Source organism: Corvus moneduloides, chromosome 13 (assembly GCF_009650955.1).
Source record: "Corvus moneduloides isolate bCorMon1 chromosome 13, bCorMon1.pri, whole genome shotgun sequence".
Taxonomy (NCBI): Eukaryota; Metazoa; Chordata; class Aves; order Passeriformes; family Corvidae; genus Corvus; species Corvus moneduloides.
In genome coordinates, this window is record NC_045488.1 from 18,862,466 (window position 1) to 18,880,175 (window position 17,710).

The window sequence follows — 17,710 nt, forward strand, 5'->3', positions numbered from 1 at the left end:
AGCAATTGGCCATGGAGTGATCAAAGCTCCCCTGGCTTATCACCGCCCCATTCCGGTAACGAAATTCCAGCTCGCAGACTGCCCGGGGTGTAATTGGAGGGCTTAATTGAGGAAGGTCATTAGGGGCAGCAAAGATAGGGGAACTGGAGCCTCTTACCCACTGTGAGCTACTGAGGCTTTCACGGCTGTGATGGTGAAAAGGGGAGGTTCAGGTGGGATATCAAAGAAAGGTTCTTCCCCCAGAGGGTGGCGGGGCACTGAACAGGCTCCCCAGGCTGCCAGAGCTCCAGGAGCGTTTGGACAATGCTCTGAGGCACAGGGTGGGATTGTTGGGGTGTCTGTGCAGGGCTGGGAGCTAGACTCAATGATCCTTGGAGTCCTTTCCAGCTCAGGAGATTCTATTCTATGATTTTATGGACTCCAGCAGGAAAACTGGGGCCTCACGTGGGGTCTGGACTGCTGGACGGGATGTCCAAGGAGAGGTGAGTATGCAGGGACACCAGACCGAGGGCTCAGGGGTCCCTCCTGCCTTTGCAAAAGGCCTGGAAAGGTCTTCCACAGCTCCGTGGGATGGTTCCATCAGCATCAAGAGAGGGAGAGGTGCTGAATGTAGATGGGGAGTTACAAAGTGGCTGCTCTGCCTCCGACCCCATGAGGAGAAGGGAAGGAAAAGCGCCTGCCCATTCCTCTCCCCTCCAGCCTCTTCCCTTCCCCTGCTCCACCCTGACACAGGGGTGACTTCAGCCCTTGATGAATGGATCTTGGGGAGACCTTCCACCAGCAAGAGGCTGTTCCACCCCACTAATGTTAATATTAAGCTGCTTATCTGCCCCGGGGCTATAAAACTCTCATCTCCAAAGGGGGAAAAAAAATTCCTGCTGTCCTTTATATCTGCTCCTGCTTATTGCAGCCTTATCAGCACGCCCAGCCAGCCTGCAGGGCAAGGGAGTCACGCAATGGCTGCAGCAAACGAGGCCTGTGCTCCCACAGCGGGCCCAGCATCGCGTGTCCCCGCTGCAGCGGAGTCGCCGGGCCAAGTCCACCCCACGGGGACAGCGTGGCACCGAGGAGTCCCTGGCAGTCCCACTGCTCCCGAGCCACCAAGTGAGGCACTGAGATCCACCTCCAGGGCATGGTCCGGTTTCCCCTGCAGCAGGTGAATGCTGGCTTTGGGATGTCCCTTGTAGTAAGTGGATTTGTGACTCTGTTGCATTGCTCTGTGTCCTTTTTGTAGTTGGTGGAGCTGTTATTTGGCTGGTGAACCTCGTGGGTTGTCCTAAAGCAGGACCTGGACACACAAAGCCAATCCTTTTCCCCCAGGCTGGTTTAGCGGGTCTGGACAAGCCGGAATCTCCCTGAAGTCTTGGGCAATCGACTTCCCCATTCTCATCCCCACCACGCTTTAATTTCTGCCTCTTCTGGGAAGCTTTTGTGCAACGTGCGATGAGTGATCGGCATTCGGACATCTCTGGTTGGAGCCGCACTGCTCGGGGTCTGGGGCTGGGGGGCAGAATCCTCCCTGGGATATGGGTTCAGGAGCAGAGCGTGCTGTGCCAGGGGCTGTGCTCATTCCCGTGCCATTGCTGCCAGGCTGGCTGGCTGGGTGGCTCTGCGTGCAAGCTGCAGAGAAGGAGGCATCTGCCTCTGCTGGCATGGGCTGACTGGCGGCCAATGTAAACTCTTGGGTTTGAGCTGGAGCAATTCCTGTTCTCATTCTCCTCCTGCCATGAAAACACCTTTGTTCCAGCCCGGAAGAGCAGCAGCTTGGCTTTCTCAGCAGCAAGGGCTGAAGGTGTCCTTCCTGGTGTCCTTCACGTGTCCTTCCTTGTGTCCTTCAGGACCAGCACTGACCATGGTGAAGGAGGTGGTTGAAGGCTCAGGTTCCACCTAGGGAGGTTTTGGATATTGGGGAAATTTCTTCACCCTAAAGGCAGTCAGTGGTGGAGTCACCATCCCTGGGGGTGTTAAAACATGTGGCTGTGGCACGTGGGGACACGGGTTAGTGGTGGCCTTGGCAGTGCTGGGCTTGATGATGTTAAAGCCTTTTCCAACCTGAAGAATTCTGTGATTCTGACACACTGATGGGGGCTGTGGGGTTACGGCCTGGGTTGGCTGTCCTTCACCTGCCCGAGAGCCGTTCCGAAAGGGTACAGTCTGAGACTGGACGTGGTGGAATGGCCAACATTTAATGGAATATCCAACACTAGGAACACCGGGAAACAAAAAAGGCAAGAATTGCTACAAAACGAAGCAGATAAAACAGGAGTCCCGATGGTTTCAGTTTATTACATCGGCCCCACAAATTTGTTCCAGACCCAGCTCTGCCGCAAGGACACCCTGGAGATGTCTGCTCCCACCGCTCAGCTCCTGCTCTTCACAGGAAAGCGCTGCCTGACCTGGAAGTGCTCACACCTCTTGTGCTTCAGGGCCAGGCCGTAGAGCGGGGTCATGTCCACCTCGGTGCCCTCACAGACGCTGAATTCCAGCTGTTGGAGCAGGGTGGCCAGGAAGAGGAACACCTGCCACCTGGCGATGGTCTCCCCGATGCACTTCCTCTTCCCCAGCCCGAACATCAGCACCTTCTCCCCCTCCTCTTTGTTCACCTTGGTCCCGTCAGCACTGAGGAAACGCTCAGGATTGAAGGTTTCTGGGTCTTTCCAAAGCTTCCTGGAAGGGAAACCATCAGGTGTTGAGATTGTTTCTCCTGGTCATGGGTGTAGGGGGGACACTGGAAGGAGGGAACTGGCAGGAAGAGCATCCCTGAATTCAACAGGGCCCTCTGTTTGCTGCCTTTTCTCTGCAGGCAGGCTGACCCCACTCCTGCCCAGGAAGAGAATTGTGCGGGAAGGGACCTGTTTGTGACTGCAGGAAGGGACCTGCTTGTCACCGCAGGAGGGGTGGTGCCTCACAAGGGACTTACTCGTCGTGGTTCACTTGCCACTGGTTGATGAACACGCAGCGACCCTTTGGGATGTAGAACCCGTTCAACACCGTGTCCTGGGTCGTGCTGGGGAGAGAAAAGACAGAGAGCTGGGCAAGGCCAAAGGTTCTCCTGCATCCTCAGGGGACTGTCAGGCTACTCCTGATGCTGCTGAGGGAAGGGTGTGACCCACCGGGGTGGTTTTGAGTCCTCCACGAGCCATAACAAGGTGCCTCAAGGCCACCTCGTCCCTGGAGCAGCTCTGCCAGCCCAGCCCGTACCTGTGTGGGATGGCGAAGGGCACGAAGGAGGAATGCCTGAACATCTCCAGGATAAAGGCTTCTGTGTAGGGCAGCGTGCCCCGGTCCGACAGCCGCGGCCGCCTCTCCCGCCCGATGGTCTGGTCTGGGGGAGGTGGAGAGCGGGAAGAGGGTCAGGATCAGGGCTGACCAGAGAGGTTTGGCCCTGTAGGAAGGTGGTTCATGGGCTCACCGAGCTCTTCCTGGATCCTCTTCTGGATGCTGGGGTCCGTCACGAGATACATGAGGCTCCAGGACAGGGCTGTGGTGACAGTGTCGAAGCCTGGGCAAAGAGGACAGGGTGTGGGTGAGCTCAGTGCAACGTCCACCCTGGCCCACGGGCTGACCATCACACGGGGCAGTCTGGAGAGGCTGAGGAGGCAGGGGACATCCCGGACATGCAGTGAGGCTTGGGGCTTTATTCTGCCACAGAAAACTTGGGTAAAATACCCTGCTCTCTCAACCAGTCTCGCTGCTGGGTTGTGTCAGGTTTGTGCAACTCCTCCAGAATTGGGGGAATTTCCACAGCAAGGTGAATCAGCCCACAGACATCTCCCTCAGCCAGGAACCCTGGCCTGTGAGGCTTGGCTGAGCTATAACCCTCGCCCTTCACTTTTCCCAGAGCTGATGTCCCAGACTGGTCTCTAGAGGTATCCCCGGAAGGTCCAGCGAGCAGGAGAGCGAGTGCTTAGACCCACACCAGCTGCCAGGTGTTGGAAAAGGAAGGCTCAGACAGGAGGAGCCAGAGAAAACCTGAGAGCGTCTGCCGCAGCTGAGGAAAGGTGGAAAGGATACCTGCTCCAAAGAGGTCATTCACGAGGTTGACAATCTTCTTCTTAGGGATCTGCGTGGCCGCGTTCGTTTCCACTTTTTTGTCCAGGCACTGCTGAATGAGGGAGTCGGTGATGTCCCGGATGTTGTTCTGAGAAGAAGGGGAGACAAGGTCATGGCAGCAGGACTGGCAGAAGAGTGGGTGGGGGTTCCTGAGCAGCCCCACCCGGTGCTGGGGGAGTCCCTCAGCTCCCGTGGCCCCCATGGAAACAAGGAGAGAGTTCTCCGAGGAACCTGAGCACAGAGCAGATGTTCAACCACTGGACTGGCTACATCACACAGGGAATGCAGGAGAAGCTGAGAGGCTCATGAAACTGAGTCAGGGGAGGTTCAGGTTGGATACCAGGGAAAGGTTCTTCCCCCAGAGTGTGGCTGGGCACTGAACAGGCTCCCCAGGGAATGGGCACAGCCCCAAGGCTGCCAGAGCTCCAGGAGCGTTTGGACAATGCTCTGAGGCACAGGGTGGGATTGTTGGGGTGTCTGTGCAGGGCCAGGAGCTAGACTCAATGATCCTGGATCCCCTTCCATCTTAGGAAATCCCATGACTGTACAATATTCTATGATTCTGTGAGAAGGAGGACTGGGGAGAGAGAATGGCCATTGCTGCTTGGCTGCGAGAACAAAAACACCTGCTGATAGAGACGGGAGGAGAGCAGGGACGCACCTTGGTGCAGGTGAGGGACCTGCAAGCCCTTACCTCGTCGTAGGTCTCGTAGTGCTCCTTGACCCTCTTCTGCAGGAAGCTGAGCAAGTACCTGTTGAAGTCTATAAACAATTTCATGCTGCAGCTGGGGAGGTACCGGAGCAGGGGGATGAAGTCAGCAGGGTTGCCAGCAGCAGCTACATCAGTGAAGTCCTGAGCTGAATTCACCAGGCTGAGCAGCTCCTGGTCGTCGTGCTCGTAGCGCTTGCCGAAGCACATGGCACAGATGACATTGGCCACCGACACCACCAGGTACTGGTTCAGGTCGAACCTCTTCTCCTCCTCCATCAGCTGCAGGAATTTGGTGACCAGGTACTCGGCCTCCTTGGACACGTGCTCCTCCAGCAGGCAGGTGGAGGACGAGGTGGGGCTGGGGGCGATGGAGAAGCTCTTCAGGGCGCTCTGGGCCAGCTTCCTGCGCGCTTTCCACACCTCCCCGGAGTCGGGGCTGAACGTCAGGCTCTGCCCATCCGTGACAAAGCGGAAGCTGTAGAGGTCCGGGCGGCCCATGAAGTCCTCTCCTTGCTTGACCAGGGCTTGCCTGATGGTGTCCAGCCCGCTGAGCACCAGCACGGGCCGCGTGCCGATCCGCACCTCCATCACGTCCCCGTACTGCCGGCTCAGCCGCGTCAGCGCCAGGTGCGTGTCCTTGCGCAGCTCCAGCAAGTTCCCCACCATGGGATACCCTCGGGGGCCCGGCGGCCTCTGCAGCCCCTTGGGCACGGGCTGCTGCTGCTGCTGCAGCCGCTGGAGCAGCAGGAACACCAGGCAGAACGCGGCAGCCACCAGCAGCACCTCGCTGGCCGACACCGCACCGTGGCTCCCCGCCGCCAGCGACATCGCAGCCTTCAGCATCGCCGCCGGTGCTTTAGGGAGCCGCCCTAAAGGAGGCAAGCAGAGCGAGGGGAAGGGCCCGCATCAGCGAGGGGCTGCATGCTCTGCGTGTTCCTGACAGCGGCACGGGCAGCGAGAGCCCTTGAGCAGCTCAGCGGCTGGAGCTGCCCCTGCAGCACCGGGGCTTTCCAGGGGCACAGCTGGAGACCTGAAGAGACTCCAAATACACCCACCCATCCCCTAAGGGGCTCATCGACTCCCTGGGCCTTCAGTGACACCCCTCTCCCCACAGAAGACCCAAGCCCCCAGTGGCGCAGCCGTGGCTCCTGCCCTTGTCTTGTGGAACAAGGCATGGAAAACTGCAGCTCAGCAAATCCCAGGGAAGCAGGAGGAGAGGAACAGCGGCTCCTCTGTGAATGTGGTTCCAGGACTACCAAACCCATGGGGAGTCACAGCCACGAGGATGGACCTGCCAGCCACGAGTCCTGGGGGACACGGGGAGCAGGGGTGCCGCAGGGCTGCTCTGTGAGAGCACACAGCTCACTGGGTGAGCAGGGAGACCCAGACATGGCCTTCCCGGTCCTGTATCCATGTTCTACCCCCCCACCACACACAGGCTGTCTCCTACCTGCAGGTCCTTGGGTTGGTTTCACTGCCCAGGGCTCCCAGCACAGATTGGCAGAGAGTGCCTGGCGCTGGGAGCAAGGGGGATTCTCCTCTGTCTCCTGAGCCTTCTTGTCCTGTCACCTCATTCTCCTCTGCCTGGTCCTTCTTCTGTCACCTGGAAGTCCACGACTCTCCAAGCTCTCCCCTCACTGCACCGCTGGGTATTTATCTCCAGAGGGGCTGCAGAAGCCCTTGGGAATAGCTACCCATTAACAAATGGGGCCGAGCCTGGCTGGAGCCTGCCCAAGAAGCCAGAGAGGAGCCTTTCTCCTCTCCAACAGGCTCTGGGGCATGAACGGTGACTTCTCCTCCTGCCCAGGGCCCTAGAGCCTGCAGGGGGGAGGCAGAAGGGGGTCCCTAGGACAGGGCGGAAGAAGGGGGTCCCTAAGCCCTGCCTTGGGGAGGATGTAGGACATGCTCTCAGCATCACATCCCTATGGAATGTGGGTGCCAGCATTTCCCCAAAAAACTTTTCTGGGCTGGCCAGACTGTTCCCAGCAGCCTGAGAGGGCTGTCACCTCCATGGCCACTCTGGAGGTGCTGGGAGCTGCAGGCTGTGAGCGAGGGGAGGCGTTTGCAGCAAGGCATCCCCAGCCCTCCCCATCCATCCCTGGGGAATCATCCGGCAGCTCCCACGTCCCGGTAGCGGTGGCAGCAGGATCATCCGGGCCGGGGGCAGAGCCAGGGCCAGGTTAACGATTGCCCAGGTTTGCGTGAGAAGGCGGCTGGCTCGCTTCCCCCGGCTCCTCCGGGGCAAACAGGCAGCGAGGAGGAGGAGTGGCGGGGCAGAGGGGAGGAGGTGAGCCCGGCAGATAGGAGAGGTGAAGGGGCAGCACGGGGCAAGGCTGGGGCAGTTCATCCCCCCGAAAGCACTGGGTGACACCCGATGGGGAAATGCTCGAGCCAGCAGGGCTGTGGCTCTTGCCAGGGCAAAATTCAGGGGAGTTTGGCAAGTGCAGCTGGGATGAGCAGGAATGAGCCAAAGCTTTTGGGGTTTGGCCCGAAGTTGCACTCAATCTCTGAAAATTCCAGTGGGAATTTGGCCCAGGTAAAAGCTGAGCTAATATTTAATAAAGGCTTTCAACATCTGGTCTAATCGGGCTCGTTAATAGCAATGACGCCGTTCATTAATGTTTGTCAGGAACAGTTACAAAACCTCCGCTGCTCATATTCCTGCTGATAACTCCCAGGAACGCCGCAGCCCTCCCTTGGGAACGCTTTTGGGGAGGCAGGCTGCAGGAGCAGGGCTTGCCTGGCAAGCTGGATCCAGCCAGAGTCTCCCATCCCCGTGGATCTACCCTGACCCATGGGGTTGGGGGTGGAGGGGCTGGGTGAGTCCCCCAGCAGCATTTCAGACCTTGGTGGCCCTTGTGCTGATGCTGAACCCACCGACTCCCCATCCATCATATCCCAAAGCTCTGGAGAAGCTGGGGAGGGTCCCGGCGAGGTTCCCCAGGACCCACCTGCGCCTCCTTCTCCCCTTCCCAGCCCTCCCCGGCTCCTCGGTGGCTGCCAAGCCCTGCGAGGGCAGGGTGCCTCCTGATGGGAACAGCGTTAAGAGCGGCTGCCTTGCGTGCCAGGCAGCCTCACACCCCAAAAGCACCCCCTCACCCCGGCTGCCGCCCCTCGCCGAGCCCGCGGATCCCTGGAGCCGCCTGGGAGCAGCCGCGGGGACGCTGCCGGCCCCCTGCCCCGGGTGGGTCTTGCTCTCCCCTCCGCCGGCCACCATCCGTGCCAGGCTGTGCGTGCAAGGACAGGCGGCAGCGGGAGGGTGACGGTGCCCGCGCACGAGGGACACGGACCTGTGGGGGACACGGAGGGTGCGGGCATCCCGGAGCGCGTCCCCGCACACCGATGCGGCTCCGTGCGTGCAAGGCGCGTGTGCAGCCTGTCCGTGCGCAGGGACAGCGGGCGGGCGCTCGCACCGGCGCCGGAGGGACGTGGGGACACTGGCACAAGCACACAGCGTGCCCACGCGCGTCGTACGAGGTGCCTCGGTGCCAGAGACATCCCCGGCCGGGGTTTAGGGACACCCTGACGCGTGTCCCGAGCCGTGGGGCACGTTTGTGATATTTGTGGTCAGCCCTGCAGCGTGGGGCACGGGTCAGTGTGGCCTTGGGCTGCGAGGGGACGTTTCAGGTGGCACGACTGGCACCTCCTCGCTTTGCACTTCCCTCTATCCCACTCGCGGCTGGTAAGGGCTGGGATGACTGTGTCCTGTCGAGGGGACACAAATGAAAGGGGCACTGCTGTCCTCTTGCGGGTCATGCCGCATCCTGTGGCAGAGGGCACCCCTCTTAACCCCGACGATGTCCCCGGGGCTGGGGACCCCTCACAGCCTCCTCAGCACCCAGCCAGCCGGGGGGGAAACTGATCCTGAGCTGATCCTGAGCTGCTCCGGCGCCGCCTTGACCCCGGGCCAGGCTCCTGGACGTGAGGCCACCGCCCTGGTCCTTTAAAAACCATTTCCCCCCCCCACACCCATAGCGTGACTGCGAGTGACCGGGGCGGCCCTCCCGGGTCTGGCCGGAGCCCCTTCGCACGCGATGTCCCTAATGTCACCTCTGAGACCCCCCGGCGGGGCGGGACCCCCTGGCCTATCTCCCGCCTCGCGGCAGCTGGGCTGGGAGCAACGATGCGGACGGAGGGGGGCAGGATTTGGGAGCGAGCTGGCTCCCCTTGTCCTCCTTGAAGGGCAGGACCTGGCCTGTCACCCCCTGGGGACCGAGGTTGGGGGCTGCAAACTCTGCCTGAGCCCGCATTTGGACACCGAACATCACGCCCCCGACGTGCCCCCCGTCCCTTCGGCTGCACCCTCTGCCCCATCCCAGCCCCACCTCGCCCCTCGGGTCGCCCTGTCCCCAGGGAACAGAGGTGACAGAGGGCACGGCGGCTTCTCACGCGAACCTGGACAATCTTTAACCGGGCCGGGGCAGCCAGGACCGTGACCCCCGGGGCTGCCCCGCCGCTCACGTCCCCACGGGGACCCTATGTAGTCTGTGGGGTGGTCCCGCAGCGTGAGGTGGGGGGACACGCTCGGAGCCGGTGGCCCCCGCTCTGCTTTACCGGGCGCACCGGCGGCGGGATGGCCAAAGCCCCCGCGGAGCTGTGCGATGGCTTCGGCCCCGCGGCGGCTGGTCCACGCTCATCCCCGCGTGTACGCGGAGCCCCGCGGGGGCTGCATGCCCCGGTCCCCCCCTCCTGCCCGGCACCGCGCGCCCCGGGACGCTTTTCCCACGCTCCCGCTGTCCCCACGGCTCCGGACACCGCGGATGTCCCGGGGCTGCGGGCACCGGGGCGGGGGGGCGCGGCTGGGGGTGTATGGAACCCTCTGTGGCTGGGGGGGAGCAGGGCAGCCGGGGCACCCCCCCGGGGGGGTCCTGGGGAGCAGCGGGGCGCGGGACCGGCGCCTTTAAGATCCTGCCGGTAGCGTGACTGGAGTGACCGGGGCGGTGCGGGTTTGCCCAAACATCCCGCCCGCTTCGCACGCGATGCCCGCCCCGGGCTGGAACCCACGGGCGGCACCGATACCACCCCCCCCACCCCAGCACCCCACGCCACGACCTCTCGGGACCCCCCCTCCCTCCCTCCCTAAGCCTCGCCGCGCCCGGCTCGCAGCCTCCCCTCGGGGGATGCGCGGGGAGCGGGGGTCCCGCAGCCCACGCGTGGGGGGAGCCCCGCGGAAGGGGGGGACCGGGTCTGGGGGGGGGGTCCGCGGTGTTCTTGGGGAGTCGTGGGTCACGTGACGGCAGGCGGCCGGGCCAATCAGCGCGCGGGGCGATGCATATAAAGCAGGAGCCGCAAGGAGCGGGCACCTGCCGCGGGATCGGGCCCCTCCCGCCGAGCCGAGCCGAGCCGAGCCGAGCCGAGCCGAGCCGAGCCGAGCCGAGGTGAGTACCGGACGCGGACAGGGGCCGGGGGGCACTTCCAGCTCCCCCAGGGCACCGCCGACGGCCCCACCCCCTTTCCGAGCAGCAGCATCCTTCCCCTACCTGTTGGAAGGTGGCTTCTGGGGGGTGCCGGGGGTAATTCTCCCCTCATGGGTCTTCCCGCTGCTGAGCGCTGGGAAAGGGTCCCAGCTGGGCTGCAGCCACTGCGGTGCAAGGTCCCGACAGCCCCACAGAATCCTCCCCCCAGGGGTGTCCTGTGGGGGGCTGTGGCACCCCGCCAGACCCAAGGGGATGTGGGATTTGGCAGCCAACCTCCTCCCACCCCTGCTCGGGGTTTTCTGAAGGATTTAGTGCTGTGAGGAGCTGGGAGTTGGACCCGATGATCCTTATGAGTCCCTTCCAACTTGAGGGACTCTATGATCCCCTGGTTCCTGACAGAGCTGGGAGCGGGGAGCACCCATCCCTCTGGCCCCCGCTGCAGCCGGGGTTATTTCTCACAGCCATCGATCTTTGGGACGATTCCTGGCACTGCTGTGTTCAGCTTGCTGGCGAGTGGTGGCTCGGTGTCTCGAATCAGGATCAGCTCTCCTCTAGTCATGCACTCCGGAAAAGACTTTGAGGAGAAAAGAGAGGTCCTGGGGTTAAGAGATCACCTTTGCTTCCCTGGCACGCATAGAAAAAGTTGGGGGACCTATTCCTCCCAGTCCTGGCTAGCAAAAAGCCTGCTTTTTAGCTCAAGGAGTTTTCCAAAGTGCAGAAAAGTGTGGCAAGTGTGGATCAGAAGTGAAGCCCAGCTCTGCTGCTGTCCTGTCCTGCGCTGTCGCTGCTCCAAGTGTCTCAGCCCAGAGACCTGCCCCAGTTCCTAATGCCTCTTTGGTTTATTCCTGAGGGCTCTGCGTGCCAGTCTAAGGATCTGCTGCGGGGAAAGGGGTGTCACTAAGCCTCTGGGGGGCTGATGAGCCCCTTAGGGGATGGGTGGGTGTATTTGGAGTCTCTTCAGGTCTCCAGCTGTGCCCCTGGAAAGCCCCGGTGCTGCAGGGGCAGCTCCAGCCGCTGAGCTGCTCAAGGGCTCTCGCTGCCCGTGCCGCTGTCAGGAACACGCAGAGCACGCAGCCCCTCGCTGATGCGGGCCCTTCCCCTCGCTCTGCTTGCCTCCTTTAGGGCGGCTCCCTAAAGCACCGGCGGCGATGCTGAAGGCTGCGATGTCGCTGGCGGCGGGGAGCCACGGTGCGGTGTCGGCCAGCGAGGTGCTGCTGGTGGCTGCCGCGTTCTGCCTGGTGTTCCTGCTGCTCCAGCGGCTGCAGCAGCAGCAGCAGCCCGTGCCCAAGGGGCTGCAGAGGCCGCCGGGCCCCCGAGGGTATCCCATGGTGGGGAACTTGCTGGAGCTGCGCAAGGACACGCACCTGGCGCTGACGCGGCTGAGCCGGCAGTACGGGGACGTGATGGAGGTGCGGATCGGCACGCGGCCCGTGCTGGTGCTCAGCGGGCTGGACACCATCAGGCAAGCCCTGGTCAAGCAAGGAGAGGACTTCATGGGCCGCCCGGACCTGCCCAGTTTCCACTACATCTCCAACGGGCAGAGCCTGACGTTCAGCCCCGACTCCGGGGAGGTGTGGAAAGCGCGCAGGAAGCTGGCCCAGAGCGCCCTGAAGAGCTTCTCCATCGCCCCCAGCCCCACCTCGTCCTCCACCTGCCTGCTGGAGGAGCACGTGTCCAAGGAGGCCGAGTACCTGGTCACCAAATTCCTGCAGCTGATGGAGGAGGAGAAGAGGTTCGACCTGAACCAGTACCTGGTGGTGTCGGTGGCCAATGTCATCTGTGCCATGTGCTTCGGCAAGCGCTACGAGCACGACGACCAGGAGCTGCTCAGCGTGGTGCACCTCAGCAATGAATTTGGGGAGGTGGCTGGGGGCGGCCACCCCGCCGACTTCATCCCCCTGCTCCGGTACCTCCCCAGCCGCACCATGGAGCTCTTCAAGGACATCAACAGGCGCTTCAACGCCTTTGTGCAGAAAATTGTGCAGGAGCATTACACCAGCTTTGATAAGGTAAGGGCTTGGGTGCTCTGGGATGTGGGTGGAGATGTTTGCAAGTCCCCCTGCCTGGCCCGGTAAAGGCCCTTGGAGCGCTCCGAGCTGCGGTTATTCCCCCCGAGCCAGCACTATCTAGGGCAGGTTTCCCCGTCCCTGTGTGTCCGTGGTGTCCCTGAGCTGCTGGCTCTTCCCCAGGAGCACATCCGGGACATCACAGACTCGCTGATCGGGCACTGCCAGGAGAAGAGCGTCGGGGAGGATGCCCATGTCCAGCTCTCCAACGAGAAGATCATCCACATCGTCAACGACCTCTTTGGGGCAGGTGGGAATGGTTCTGAGGGCACAGCTGGAGGCTGGGAGGGGACACGGAGCTGCTGGCGTTGGCCACGTTTGGGTGTGTGGAGCTGCTGTTGGGCGCCCTCCTGAGAAGTGACCGGAGCTTTCTGGGGGCAGCTGATGGGGGAACAAACATCTGGGGTGGTGGAATCTGAAACACCCCCTCACCTGTCCTCTTGTGGTAAATAAATGCCTCGCCCATGCCCGTCCAGGCTTCGACACTGTGGCCACGGCCCTGTCCTGGAGCCTCATGTACGTTGCCTTGTACCCCGACATCCAGAAGAGGATCCAGGAAGAGCTCGGTGAGCCCATGAACCACCTTCCTACAGGGCCAAACCTCTCTGGTCAGCCCTGATCCTGACCCTCTTCCCGCTCTCCACCTCCCCCAGACCAGACCATCGGGCGGGAGAGGCGGCCGCGGCTGTCGGACCGGGGCATGCTGCCCTACACAGAAGCCTTTATCCTGGAGATGTTCAGGCATTCCTCCTTCGTGCCCTTCACCATCCCACACAGGTACGGGCTGGAGCAGCTGACACCTTATTTGGGGGTTTTTTTTGGAGTGGTTTTCTGGGAGGTGCCATTTTGGCAGGGAATCGATCCCTGCGAGGGGGAAATATTCCAGCTTGTTGCCCTTTTGTTTTGAGGGTGGTTTCACCCCAAAAATCTTTGCTGGCAGAATGCCCCTGGGTTTATATTTCTTCCTGCCTGGGCAGAAACCACATCACAACTCCTCTGGAATGAGCTGTGAAATGAAACTGGAATTTTTCTGCTGGAGGAAAGTGTAACCAAGACTATTTAATCTCCCGAATATAATCTGGGGTATTTCCTAGCCAGTCTTAAGGGCACAAATAGGGCTTGGAAGATGAAACCCTGGCAGGACTTGCCAGGCTTCGACTCGTCACGGAGCTGTGGTCTCCTCTAATGTCCCTTTCCTCCCGTGTCTCCTTCAGCACGACAAGAGCCACGGTGCTGAACGGCTACTACATCCCCAAGGACACCTGCGTGTTCATCAACCAGTGGCAAGTGAACCACGATGAGTGAGTATTCCAACCCCCCCTGCTCATCTGGGCTGCCCTGGGTTCTCTTGGCACTCAGATGACGCTGATCCTTGTGCCAAAAAATGACTGGATCACGTAGGAAAAGGCAGGTTGGACCAACAACAGTGTGGGTTTGAGGCTGAGCTCAGCCTTGGCTCTCCTGGGCATGGAGCTGGTCCAGCTTGACTTGGCCCCTGGTTCAGCAGCTCCCCAACAGCAGGGCTTACCCACTTTATGTGGAAGCTCAGGCTGCTGGATAGTCAGGGATCAGTCGATCCTGCTGCCAAGCAGGTCCTGTGATCCGAGCTGGCAGCTCTGGATGTGCTCAATGGGAATTGCTTGGTTCCCTTTTGAAGGGAGAAAAATGTTGTGACGTGACCCTGTTCCACTCGATGGGCTCGTGTTGTCACGAGCTTTGGGAATGTCGGGGAGGGGCTGGAAAGCAGAGCCCCATCCTGCCCCTCCACTGCTCCCCAGCAGAGACATTCCAGGGGGAAGGAAGTAAAGGCTTGGTCCAGGAGGTGATTCCCAGATGGGGTACTTGGATCAAAGCTCAAGATATTCATATCCAAATACCCCAAGAGGCTGGAAAGCTTCCAATATTCCTTCTGCTCCTGCAGGAGCATGGAGTGGGAATGCTGTCCTTGGGGCAGAGAGGATTCCACACATCCAAGCAGAAATTCCCAGCTCAGACACTGTTAAATCCCACCTGGCACCTCCCAGCAGCCCATCTGGGACAGGTTGGGCAGTTCTGCCGAGAGGATTCAAAAAGGGAAAACCCTCTGGTCTCGGTTTCTCCTCTCTGAAGGGCTGCTGGCTGACCCCTGTGCTGAAGCTGCAGCTTCTCTGGCTGTTGTACACGGAATTAAATCCACCTCCGGTGCCTGCCCAGGCAAACACAGCCCGAGCCTGAAACAGGGGTTTCAATAGGCTGAGCTGATGGAGTCTGACACGGAGTTGGCGTTTCAGATCAGGGAGGGAGCTTGCCAAGGGCTGTTTGGGATGGTGGAGTGGGGCAGCGCTGCATGGCTTCTCCCTGCAAGGACAGGCTTTGTCACCGACCCCATCGCAGGGGGTCAGAATTGTCACACTGCCTGAGGGCTGGAGCCCCTCTGCTCTGGAGCCAGGACCTGGGGAGGCCTCAGAGCCCCTTCCAGGGCCTAAAGGGGCTCCAAGAGAGCTGGAGAGGGACTGGGGACAATAAGTACCAGCACAAGGAAGAATGGCTTCCCACTGCAGAAGGCATGGTTAGATGGGATATTGGGAAGGAATTGCTCCCTGTGAGGGTGGGGAGGCCCTGGCACAGGGTGCCCAGAGCAGCTGTGGCTACCCCTGGATCCCTGGAAGCGTGTGGAAGTGGAAGGTGTCCCTGCCCATGGCAGGGGGTGGGACTGGACAAGCTTTTATGTCCCCAAACCATTCTGCGATCCTGTGACCAAACAGCTCCCTCAGGAGTGTCTCCTCTCTGCCCCAGGACCCTCTGGAAGGACCCCTCAGCCTTCAACCCCGAGCGGTTCCTGAACCCTGCGGGGACAGAGCTGAGCCGGACAGAGAGCGAGAAGGTGCTGTCCTTCGGCCTGGGCAAGAGGCGCTGCATCGGGGAGGCCATCGGCCGCTGGGAGATCTTCCTCTTCCTCACCACGCTGCTGCAGCAGCTGCACTTCAGCCTGCGGCCCGGCGAGCAGGTGGACGTCACCCCCCAGTACGGACTGACCATGAAGTACAAGAAGTGCGAGTCCTTCCAGATCAAGCAGCGTTTTCCCATGAAAAGCTCTCTGTAAGCTGCTGAGGAAGCGATCCTGGCAGAGGGGATCGCCCTGGCAGCCGGACACTCGGCCTTGCTTTTGCTGAGGCACAGCCCCGCCTCGTGTGGCTTCACTGGAGGCTCGTTCCTCTCCTGGGACTGGGAGCTGGGAGGGATAAAGTCGGCTTTGTGGGGCTCTTCCTGTCCCCGAAGCCAGCTCCATCACCCCTTCCCACGTGGATGCTCACCAGAGGTCTCTTGGAGAGATCCAGGGGATGTTGGAAGGTGGGATGTGGTGGGATGTCCTCCATCCGCCACGGGCAACCCCCTCCATCCAACCATAAATAAAGCTGCAGGTTCCTCCTGCCTGCCCAGCCTTATCCCACAGGCTCAGAGCCTCTTTTCCAAAGCCTCCAGCTCCTCGTGCCAAGGGGAACAGATGCTTCCCGCTGCCTTCGGAAGGGCTCTTGAGGCTGCACCAGCGCCCACCTCGAGGGGACCCGTGCTGGGTGCACCCACACACCCCAACTCCTTGAATGCAAACTCATGGAATGAACTCCTGGGTGCCCCTACCAATAAAAAAAGCCCCAAAATTCCACCAGCAGTGCCACTCACAAACTGAGACCTTAAATCCATCCCTACCATGAAGCCTCCTGGAAAATATCAAAGGACTGGGAAAAAGGGGCAGGGGACAGCAGGACGCTCCTGGCTTTCAGACTAACCGCGTATTTGCTGCCTTTTTTAATACCAGGGTTTGTTTTATTTTACCTTATCAAGCAATAGATTTCTATACCCAGACCGGTTAAGGGAACAAGGGTTTGAGGACTGCAGGAGGTGCCTTATGCTGCATTCAGCTTTAGCCAGTGGGAAGGTGAATGGAGCAGCAATTCCTGCCTGTTTGTGCCTGTGTGGAATGCAGCCGTGTGCTGGGATGGAAACCACACAATATTTCTAACCCAATAAATACTTACATGAACATTTCTTAAGTCTCTTTCTGGTCTTATTCCACTGGGAAATGATTTTTTTTTTTGGGCGGGGGGGGGGGGGGGTTAAAAACACCCTACGCTTCCCTATCATCCTTAAAAATCTGCCTTGGTGTGTTGGATTGGGGTTTTTCCTGTGGGAAATGAGAGGGCTGTGACACCAGTGTCATTGGGGGAAGTTTTTTGTCCCAAGGGGAGTTGATTCTGGTCCTTCTCCCGTGCAAAGTCTCAGCTGGGATCGGCAGAAAGGTGATGCCAAGCTCTGGATCAGTTCAGGGCTTCACTAAAAACCAGGAGTAGCTTTCTATCCCGGAAAAAATGGAAGCAACAGGTCAAACCCAGCCTTCCAGGGAGCGAGCCGTGGGGGGATGTTTCATGCCATCCATCGCCTGCTTCACTCATCCCCATCTCACAGCACAATTAAATCCAAAGCTTTGCACAACTTCCCTTAAAAAACCAACGAAAAAAGGCAATAAACATCAAATTCTCACAGATATAACGAGAGAGTATACGGAAAGTTGGAGTCTGCTCATCCCTACGTGGCATCCCTGCAGGGATCAGCCCTCCAGGCTTTCCAGCGCCGCCGGAGCACGGAGTTATTGTTAATTTTGGTGTTGTGGCGTGGAAAGCGGCCATGAAGCAGAGGACCTTGCTCACCTCCAGGTTATTTCTAGCGGCTGCCATCGGAATTATTCCGTTTTTAATTGGTGTCCGCAGCCCAGCCCGTATTCCCAGCCTCGGGAAGGTCAGCGGCACACGGATCCTCCCGGCGATGAGCGAAACAGCCCGGTGCTCACGGAGCCCGGGAGAAAGCGGGAGCTGGACGTGTTCGTGTGTCCGACGGTGGGCTGGAGGGAGGGGGGGAGGAGATGGGGGTGATGGGGGTGATGTGGAGGTGTGGCACAGGGGATTGGGAGGGCATGGAGGGAACGAAGAGGGTGGAGCTGATGGAGGGGATGGAAAGCTGACAGAGGGGATGGAGGTGCGACAAGTGATGGAGGCATGATGGAGGGATGGAGCAGGGGACGGGATGGAGGGGATGAAGGGAATGGAAGGCGTGAAAAGGTGCCAGAGGTGATGGAGGTGTGACAGAGTGACAGAGGCGCGATGGAGATGATGGAGGGGATGGCATGATGGAGGGATGGAGGTGGGATGGAGGGATGGAGGGACAGAGGTGGCAGGTGTGTGACAGGTGTGTGACACGGGTGGGATACGTGTGGGATACGTGTGGGACACGGGTGGGACATGGAAGGGACACGGCTGGGATACAGCTGGGACACGGGTGGGACATGGGTGTGACACGGGTGTGACACGGCTGGGACACGGGTGTGACACGGGTGGGACACGGGTGGGACTCGGCTGGGACACGGGTGTGACACGGCTGGGACAGGGATGTGACACGGGTGTGACACGGCTGGGACAGGGATGTGACAC

The 17,710-nt window shown here is 60.4% G+C and overlaps 2 protein-coding genes across 2 annotated transcripts; one reads left to right on the top strand and one right to left on the bottom strand.

Moving 5' to 3' along the window:
* Window positions 1-2,166: 2,166 nt before the first annotated feature.
* On the bottom strand, window positions 2,167-6,410 carry LOC116450628 (cytochrome P450 1A5-like). The gene is made up of 7 exons (XM_032123289.1): window positions 6,216-6,410; window positions 4,748-5,634; window positions 4,015-4,141; window positions 3,413-3,502; window positions 3,202-3,325; window positions 2,921-3,007; window positions 2,167-2,667 (listed from the first exon to the last, which is right to left on the bottom strand). The coding sequence occupies exons 2-7, from the start codon at window positions 5,606-5,608 to the stop codon at window positions 2,361-2,363; spliced, it is 1,596 nt and encodes a 531-aa protein (XP_031979180.1). The 5' UTR covers window positions 5,609-5,634; window positions 6,216-6,410; the 3' UTR covers window positions 2,167-2,360.
* Window positions 6,411-10,089: 3,679 nt separating this feature from the next.
* LOC116450648 (cytochrome P450 1A4-like) lies at window positions 10,090-15,673 on the top strand. The gene is made up of 7 exons (XM_032123339.1): window positions 10,090-10,143; window positions 11,305-12,191; window positions 12,372-12,498; window positions 12,725-12,814; window positions 12,902-13,025; window positions 13,463-13,549; window positions 15,024-15,673. Exons 2-7 carry the CDS (start codon window positions 11,331-11,333, stop codon window positions 15,328-15,330), a joined length of 1,596 nt encoding a protein of 531 aa, XP_031979230.1. The 5' UTR covers window positions 10,090-10,143; window positions 11,305-11,330; the 3' UTR covers window positions 15,331-15,673.
* Window positions 15,674-17,710: the final 2,037 nt, after the last annotated feature.

What these genes read in the sequence shown, in the direction of transcription:
- LOC116450628 (XM_032123289.1), bottom strand. Translation starts at nt 5,608, where the DNA reads ATGCTGAAGGCTGCGATGTCGCTGGCGGCGGGGAGCCACGGTGCGGTG. An exon ending in GAATGACCTCTTTGGAGCAG is followed by an intron (nt 3,503 to 4,014) that starts GTATCCTTTCCA and finishes CTCTTTGCCCAG; the next exon opens with GCTTCGACACTGTCACCACA. An exon ending in CCCTTCGCCATCCCACACAG is followed by an intron (nt 3,008 to 3,201) that starts GTACGGGCTGGG and finishes TTCTCTCCCCAG; the next exon opens with CACGACCCAGGACACGGTGT.
- LOC116450648 (XM_032123339.1), top strand. Translation starts at nt 11,331, where the DNA reads ATGCTGAAGGCTGCGATGTCGCTGGCGGCGGGGAGCCACGGTGCGGTG. An exon ending in GAGGATCCAGGAAGAGCTCG is followed by an intron (nt 12,815 to 12,901) that starts GTGAGCCCATGA and finishes CACCTCCCCCAG; the next exon opens with ACCAGACCATCGGGCGGGAG. An exon ending in CCCTTCACCATCCCACACAG is followed by an intron (nt 13,026 to 13,462) that starts GTACGGGCTGGA and finishes TGTCTCCTTCAG; the next exon opens with CACGACAAGAGCCACGGTGC.